Source organism: Chaetura pelagica, unplaced genomic scaffold (assembly GCF_000747805.2).
Source record: "Chaetura pelagica isolate M959 unplaced genomic scaffold, ChaPel_1.0 scaffold1308, whole genome shotgun sequence".
NCBI lineage: Eukaryota > Metazoa > Chordata > Aves > Apodiformes > Apodidae > Chaetura > Chaetura pelagica.
Window position 1 is genome coordinate 1,164 of NW_009954338.1, and position 8,713 is coordinate 9,876.

The 8,713-nt window shown below is 51.3% G+C and overlaps 1 protein-coding gene across 1 annotated transcript; it reads right to left on the minus strand.

Annotated features, from left to right (window-relative positions):
• Positions 1-1,257: 1,257 nt before the first annotated feature.
• On the minus strand, positions 1,258-8,063 carry ZC3H4 (zinc finger CCCH-type containing 4). The gene is made up of 9 exons (XM_010004190.1): positions 7,973-8,063; positions 7,750-7,892; positions 7,120-7,233; positions 6,743-6,854; positions 6,353-6,462; positions 5,022-5,368; positions 4,446-4,810; positions 3,659-3,907; positions 1,258-2,672 (listed from the first exon to the last, which is right to left on the minus strand). The coding sequence occupies exons 1-9, from the start codon at positions 8,046-8,048 to the stop codon at positions 1,258-1,260; spliced, it is 2,931 nt and encodes a 976-aa protein (XP_010002492.1). The 5' UTR covers positions 8,049-8,063.
• Positions 8,064-8,713: the final 650 nt, after the last annotated feature.

Below are 8,713 nucleotides of genomic sequence, written 5' to 3' on the forward strand. Positions count from 1 at the left end.
GAATTTCCCTCAAAATAAATCAAATTTATCCCCAAACAAACCAAATTCCCCCTAAAATCAATTGAATTTCCCCTAAAATCAATCAAATTTGTCTCAAAATAAGTTGAATTCCCCCAAATTAAATTGAATTCCCCATAAAATAAATTGAATTCCCCTCAAAATAAATAAAATTTATCCCCAAATAAACCAAATTCCCCTTTAAATAAACTGAATTTCACCTAAAATAAATCAAATTTCCCCAAAAATCAATTGAATTTCCCCAAATTAAATTGAATTCCCCAAAAAGAAATTAAATTCCCTAAAATAAATTGAATTTCCCTCAAAATAAATCAAATTTATCCCCAAATAAACCAAATTTCCCCCAAATCAATTGAATTTTCCCTAAAATCAATCAAATTCCCCTCAAAATAAATCAAATTTATCCCCAAACAAACCAAATTCCCCCTAAAATCAATTGAATTTTCCCTAAAATCAATCAAATTCCCCTCAAAATAAATCAAATTTCCCCCAAATCAATTGACTTTTCCCTAAAATCAATCAAATTCCCCTCAAAATAAATCAAATTTCCCCCAAATCAATTGACTTTTCCCTAAAATCAATCAAATTCCCCTCAAAATAAATCAAATTTCCCCCAAATCAATTGACTTTTCCCTAAAATCAATCAAATTCCCCTCAAAATAAATCAAATTTCCCCCAAATCAATTGACTTTTCCCTAAAATCAATCAAATTCCCCTCAAAATAAATCAAATTTATCCCCAAATAAACCAAATTCCCCTTAAAATAAATTGAATTTCACCTAAAATAAATCAAATTTCCCCCAAAATCAATTGAATTCCCCAAAATTAAATCAAATTCCCACCAAAATCAATTTAATCCCCCCCTCCCAATAAATCCAATTCCCCCCAATAACTGGAATTCCCTCCCCAAAATGACTCAAATTCCCAACCCTGGGTCGGGGTGGGATTTTTGGGTGGTTTTTGCCTCTTTTCTGTATTTTGGGTTTTTTTGGGGGGTAAATGTAGGGTTTTATTGGGTTTTTGGGGGTTTTCTGGGGGGGTTTGGGTTTTTTCTGGGGGTTTTTGGGGTTTTTTTTGAGGGATTTGGGGGCGGTTTTGAGGGATTTGGGGGCTTTTTTTGCGGGATCTGGGTCTTTTTTGAGGGATTTGGGGTTTTTTTTGAGGGATTTGGGGGGTTTTGAGGGATTTGGGGGTTTTTTTGGAGGGCGTTTTTGAGGGCTTTGGGGTCTTTGTCGCCCCCTACTGGCAGAAAGGAGAAGCAGTGGGATCGAATCCCTTGAAAACGTCCTTGAGCGACGCGGAATCTTGTTGGTCGCCATCCCGGGCCGGGCTGTTCCCGGCGAAGGGACTTCCCGATCCCGACTTGGAACTTTGTTTGACCATCCCATAAACGGGTGGTACCGGCAGGTTATGGACACCAGGTTGAGGGTTGGATTCTTGGGAAGTTCCAGCAGATGATGATTTGGGTCGTGGTCTATTGTAGCTGTTGTATCTGTCCGTGGTGGATTCGACGTTGGGTTTCTCGGATTCGGGTTGTTCCAAAGCGGAACGACGAACAAAAAGAGGTTCCTTGGGTTTTCCGGTGGTTTTCCCGGAATCGGAGGGTTTGCTGGATTCGTTGGGTGATTCCAGAGGTTTGGTTCCTCCACCAGGAGTCCTGGGATCATATAAACTGATGGCGCTGAGGACGCTGCTCTGGCCGCTCCCCTTGCTCAAACCTCCGGATGCCAAGAGCCGGGGGTCGTAGGGAGCGATGGCGGGAGCGGAATCGCCCCCGGATCCGGGATCAGGAGCTCTGGAAATTCCTGCCTCTGTGGGTTTTTGTAATCTGGGATCGACGGGAACTTTCCGCATCCGGGGGTCGCTGGGTTTGTCGCTGGGGGTGGAAGAGGAGGGACCAGCGGCGTTGACAGTCTTTAAAATCCGGGATAAGAGCTCGAAATCTGGGATACTGGAAGTGGAAGAGGAGCTGGGATCACCTGGGGTCGTTCCCCCCCTTTGCCGGGGATCGGAAAGAGCCGTTTGAGGCCTGTTGAGCCGTGGATCGAGGGTGGGCATGGACTGGAGGGCAGCTGGAACGGGAACAAACTCCTGTTTTGGGATTGGAACTGGAATGAGATCCTCTGGGCTCCAAAGGATCATCCGGGAAAAGTTGGGCTTGTTGAGGACAACGTCCTTCTTGATATGACTGAACTGCTGGAGCTGGGAACGAGGATCCCGCAGGGAATGACCTGGGAGAGCATCCAAAGGGATGTTGATGGGTTTATCCCTTAAAGCTCTTTCCCCTTCCTCCTCCTCGGGAAGCAGGGAGGGTTTGGGTGCCCCCCCGAGGCTGGAATGAGGAATTTCTGGTTTGGGAAGAGAGGCAGGAATGTGTCGCGCTAATCTGGGATCGGTGGGGCCGGAATCGGCGGGAATTTCGGCGTTCCGGGAAAGTCTGGGATCCCGTAAGCGCGGATCAGCGGGACGGGAGTTCCCCCCCATCCCTTGGGATTTTTGGAGCCTGGGGTCGGCGATCCCGGAGGATGATCCGAGGTCTCCATGGGATGGTTGGGAATGGCGGGAGGAGCTTTGTTGGCGGAGGGTTTTCAAGATGGAAGAGACGCTGCTTCCGCCGTCGTCCTCGTCGCTGGAATACCAGTTCCCGGGGTCCCCTGGGAGGAGGTGGAAAAATCAGGGAGTTCTAGGTCATCCAGGGAGATCAAGGTCATTCAAGCAGAGGCGAGGTGGGAGGTCAACCAGGAGGTCTCCAAAACGTCCCCAATTCAACCCAAATTCCCACCACGCCAACAAGAAGCTCCCCAAAATGTCTAAATTCCACCCAAATTCCCATGAATGCAACAAAAAGGATCCCAAACTGTCCCAAATGCCATCCAAATTCCCACCATTCCAACAAGGAGCTCTCAAAAATGTCCCCAATTCCACCCAAATTCCCACCACGCCAACAAGGTCCCCAAAATATCCAAATTCCACCCAAATTCCCACAAAGCCAACAAGGAGGATCCAAAAAATGTCCCCAACTTGGCTCAAATTCCCACCATGCCAACAAGAAGCTCCCCAAAATGTCCAAATTCCACCCAAATTCCCATGAATCCAACAAAAAGGATCCCAAACTGTCCCCAATTCCACCCAAATTCCCACCATTCCAACAAGAAGCTCCCCAAAATGTCCCCAATTCTGCTAAAATTCCCATGAATCCAACAAGGAGGATGCAAAAATGTCCCAAACAAATCAAATTCCCACCCAAATCAATGGAATTCCCCCAAATCAATGGAATTCCCCCAAATCAATGGAATTGCCCCCAAACTGGAATACCCCTAAAATCTATGGAATTGCCCCCAAATCACTGGAATTCCACCCAAACCAATGGACTTCCCCCCCAAATTGGAACTGCCCCCAAATCAATGGAATTGCCCCCAAATCAATGGAATTGCCCCAAATCAATGGAATTGCCCCCAAACTGGAATACCCCTAAAATCTATGGAATTGCTCCCAAATCACTGGAATTCCCCCCACATCAATGGAATTCCCCCAAATCACCAGAACTGCCCCCAAATAACCCGCAAATGAAGCCGATCCAAATGATCCCCTCCCCCCACCCATGGATTTGAGTGGAAAAAGTGGGAATTTTGCCACTTGCCTTCCTCATGTTCCCGTTCCTGCTTGTTGTTCTCGGCCAATCTCCGGGCTCTTTCCTCCTCCTCCTGCTGCTTCTGCTGGATCCTCAGGTAAAGGGCCCGTTGTGCCGAGGGCAGGAAATCGGGAATGTTGCCCGGAGCCTTTGGCAAACCAGGAGGACCTTCACACAAGGCCTCAGGATCCAGGGAAGGATCAGGGAACATGTGCTCTCCAGGAGGACCTTCCATGTCCTCATAATCTCTGTAGTCGTCTAGGAAGGGAGGGAAAGAAAATGAGGCAAAAGTCTCCAAAGTTGGGAAAAAGAACCCGATGAACTCATGGATCCAGGTCCCTCAGCCCATGGATCCAGGTCCCTCAGCCCAAGGATCCAGTTCCCTCAGCCCAAGGATCCAGGTCTCTCAGCCCATGGATCCAGGTCCCTCAGCCCAAGGATCCAGTTCCCTCAGCCCAAGGATCCAGGTCTCTCAGCCATGGATCCAGTTCCCTCAGCCCAAGGATCCAGTTCCCTCAGCCCAAGGATCCAGTTCCCTCAGCCCAAGGATCCAGGTCTCTCAGCCCATGGATCCAGTTCCCTCAGCCCATGGATCCAGGTCCCTCAGCCCAAGGATCCAGTTCCCTCAGCCCATGGATCCAGTTCCCTCAGCCCACAGATCCAGCCCGCCCTCAGCCCATGGATCCAGGTCCCTCAGCCCACAGATCCAGCCCGTCCAGGTCCATTTCACCTTCTGGATTAAACCATCCAGCCAATCCCTTCTCCACCCCAAAGTCCACCCAGCAAACTCACATACCTGGATCTCCCATCATTCCATGATCCATGTCCAGACCTTCCTGCTGCTGGTAGAAGTTGTCATAAAAGCCTTGAGGCGGAGGGCCGGGCGGGATCATGCCGGAATGGGGGGAATCATCCGGACCGTAGGGCATCATGGGAGGTCCAGGACCCATTGGAGGACCAGGATTCATTCCTGGTCCCATCGGCATGTCGGGGTGCATGTCGGGGTGCATGTCGGGGTGCATGTCGGGGTGCATGTCGGGGTGCATGTCGGGGTGCATGTCAGGGTGCATATCCGGGTGCATGTCGGGGTGCATGTCAGGGTGCATGTCGGGGTGCATGGGGCCTGGCATTGGACCTGGGGGTCCTCCAGGCCCAGGAAATCTGGGTGGGGGAGGACCCGGGTGCCTGGAAAAGAGACAAAATTCCCTTTCAATTCCCAACCTCTGCTTCCCAAGGGATGAATTTGGGCTAATCCCCCCCAAAATGGGAAGAAATATGATTTTCCAGGTGTTTTCACCCCCCATTAGTGGCCGTTTCAGGGCTCTGAGCCCCAAAATTCCCTCCCTCTTCCCATTTCCCTGGTGCCACCCACCTGACTCCCAACTTTTCTGCCAGTTGTCCCGTGGGTCGGACGACGATCTCGAAGAGGGAGGGGATTTTTTTGTACATGTCCTGCTGCTGAGGGGACAGTGGCTCGTGCATGGGTGGTGGCATCTGTGGCCCCGGGGGTGGGAGAGGAGGAGGAGGAGGTGGAGGAGGACCTCCAGGAATGGGTCTTCCATTGGGAGAGTTTGGAGCTGGTGGACCAGGAGGACGAGGAGGTGTGGGAAGCAAACCCACGCCGGGAGGTGGTTTGGGAAGAGGGTTGATTCCTTGTTTCTTCAGCTCTTCCACTTCTTTCTCATCCTCTGCACCCGCTTCCGCGTCGTCCGCCAGCATCTGAGGAGGTCAAAGGGATTGAGGATGGATCCGTGGAGCTCTGGAGATCTTCTAGATCCATCCCTCCTACCCACAGGGACACCTCCCACCAGCCCAGGTTGCTTCAAGCCCCATCAAACCTTGCCTGGAGCACCTCCAGCATCTACAGCTTAGAGAATCATGGGATGGTTTGGGTTGAAGGGACCTTGAAGATCATCTAGATCCAACCCCCCTGCAAGGGCAGGGACACCTCCCACTGCTGCTCCAACCCCCCTCCAACCTGGCCTTGGACACTTCCAGGGATGGGGCAGCCACAGCTTCCCTGGGCAACCTGGGCCAGGGTCTCACCACCCTCATGGTGAAGAATTTCCTTCTCATGTGCAACCTTAATCCCCCTCTTCCAGGTTCAATCCATTCCCCTTGGCCCAAGTCCCTCCCCAGCTTTCCTGGAGCCCCTTCAGGCACTGGAAGGTGCTCTAAGGTTTCCCTGGAGCCTTCTCTTCTCCAGGCTGAACACCCCAACTCTCCCAGCCCTTGCATGATCTCCATGGCCTCTTCTCAACCCTCTCCACCAGCTCCATGTCCATCTGGTGTTGGGGGCTCCAGAATTGGCCCCAGTTCTCCAGCTGTGGCCTCCCCAGGGGAAAGCAGAGGGGGAGAAGAACCTCCCTGACCTCCTGGCCATGCTCTTATGCACCCCAGGATTCCATTGGCCTTCTTGGCCAGCAGGGTCATTCCTGGCTCATGGATTGTTTCCTGTATACCAGGACTCCCAGATCCTTCTCCACAAAGCTGCTCTCCACCCCCAAAATCTCCAGCTCCATGAAATTCTTCCTCCCCAGGTGCAAGACTCTACACTTGCCCTTGTGGAACCTCATGAGGTTCCTCTCTGCCCAGCTCTCCAGCTTGTAACTGGATGGATCCTCTACTCCAAATAAAATCATGGAATGGTTTGGGTTGGAAAACATCTTGGAGAAAAGAAAACCTACCCATGGATTTATTTACCTTATCCAGAAGCTCCCGGGTCTCCTCAGTGAGTGGATCGTGGGAGAACATGCAGTCATCCCCGTTGATGCAGTTGCCTGTGGTGTGGAACAGCTTGCAAGGGAAATCCCGTATGGATAATTAAGGAAAATCAACCTGGACTGGGAATTATTCCCACAGCCAGAGGGGACAGAAACACTTTTCACCCCCAAATCCCCCCATTTCCTCCCCATGTCGGCGTGATGGCCGCAAACCTCGTTCTATTCCAAGAGGAACTGGGAGAGTTCCATCCCATGGCTGGAAGATGTGGGACCCAGGAATGGAATTTTTGACCCCCCTGGCCCCTCGAAGTGGAGGAAATGAGGCTGATTAGATTCAAGGGTTAATGAGGGGCTGAGAATCCAAGGATATCGTGCATGTAGGGGCAGTTTTCTGCCCGGGCGCAGTAGCCAGTGATGTAGAACTTGCAGAGTTCCCGCTTCTTTGGGAGTTCGATGTCGTGGCTGAAGTTGCAGTGATCCCCCTGTGGAGAAAGTAGGGAAGCATGTCCCAAAATTCCCTTTAAAGGCATGAATCCCACCCTGAGATCCCTCAAAACCTGGAGACCTTCGCCTCAGGGATGGAGTCTCTTCCCATAATTCCCTTCACAGGCACAAACCCCACCCTGAGATCCTTCAAAACCTGGAGACCTTCACCTCAGGGATGGAGCCTCTTCCCAAAATTTCCAGTTCCACACATGAACCAAGAGACTTATGGGAATGTTCTGGGATTCTGGGATTATTCCTTACCCAGGTACATCTGCCTTCCACAAAATATTTGCAGATCACTTTCCCTTTCTTATCCGACTGCTGGTGGGGTTTGTCGTGGTCGTTGCGCCGGTAATTCCCACCACCTCCTCCATCCTACGGGAAGGACACTGTTAGATGCCAAAGGATGGGAATTCCAAAGGAATGGGGAGAAATAAGAACTTCCCATGGAGCCACCTCCCAGAGGGGACAAGGTCTGGGGTGGAAAAGAGCAGGAAAAAGCCCTGAATGTGGCTTGAGGAACCTGCCAGTGGATGAGAATCCAAGAACCCAAGATATCCCACCTGGATGGGACAATTTTTCAGGATCCTGAGGAAAATCCCTTTGGTTTTTTGGTGCCAACAAAGGTTTTCCAAAAATCTGGCCCCTAAAGAGCCTCTTTTAAGCCCAAAATAATGACTTTTGAGCCCAAAGTGGCCCCAAAAAGCAAATTTTGGGCACAAAATGGCTCCAAAATAGCAAATTTTGAGCACAAAGTGGCTCCAAACCAGCAAATTTTGACCCAAAGTGGCCCCAAAATAGCAAATTTTGAGCACAAAATGGCCTGTTGTTTTCACAGAGGGAAGGGGAGGAAGGGCTGCCCAGGCCAGGGGGAACCCAAGATCTACTCACCCCCATGTCCTCGTCGTAGTAGTCGTCGTCATCGTTCATCCCGCCCTTCCCCATCCCGCTCCTGTTCCCGCCTCTTCCGCGGCCTCGGCCCATCCCTTTATTCCCTCTTCCTCTGGGGCCACGGCCACGTCCTCGGTTCAAGCCTGAAAACACAGCCCCACATTCCCAACTCTTCTCCTTCCATCAGAAGCAGGAGGGGAGGGGAGGTGGGGACCAGACTCACCCCGCCCGCGGTTCTCCTTGCTCCTCCGGTACTGGTTCAGCTCCTTGGAGTAGTCGTCGTAGTCGTCGTCGCACATGGGCTCCTCGTTATCACAGTACTGCTAACGAGGGGCTTTCATGAGCTGAGAGGAAGCCTGGCCCCACCAACCACCAGCATCCATCATCCTCAACCAGCATCAACCACCACCATCAACCAGCATCAACCATCACCAACACCCACCACCACCATCAACTATCACCATCAACCATCAGAATCAACCACCACCGTCAACCACCAACAACCATCAGAATCAACCACCACCCACCACCCTCAACCATCACCACAATGGTCCCCCCCACCCTATCACCAACACCCACCACCACCATCAACTATCACCATCAACCATCAGAATCAACCACCACCATCAGCCACCATTAACCATCACGCACCACAACCCTCAACCATCACCCTCAACCATCAACCACCACCATCACCCACCACCCTCAACCATCATCATCAACCACCACAGACCACCATCAATCCCCATCAACTATCACCATCAACCATCAGAGTCAACCATCATCCACCACTATCACCCACCACCATCAACCAGCACCCACCACAACTCCCAACCACCAACAACCATCAGAATCAACCACCACCCTCAACTACCATCACCCATCACCCACCACCCTCAACCACCACTCTCAACCATCACCCTCAACCACCACCATCACCCACCACCCTCAACCATCACCCTCC

Excerpts from the sequence above, each read along its gene's own strand:
- ZC3H4 (XM_010004190.1), bottom strand. The coding sequence starts at position 8,048 with ATGTGCGACGACGACTACGACGACTACTCCAAGGAGCTGAACCAGTAC. Across the intron at positions 6,463-6,742 it reads AAACTGCCCCTACATGCACG|GGGATTTCCCTTGCAAGCTG; the intron begins ATATCCTTGGAT and ends AATTATCCATAC. Across the intron at positions 5,369-6,352 it reads CCCGGGAGCTTCTGGATAAG|ATGCTGGCGGACGACGCGGA; the intron begins GTAAATAAATCC and ends TGACCTCCTCAG.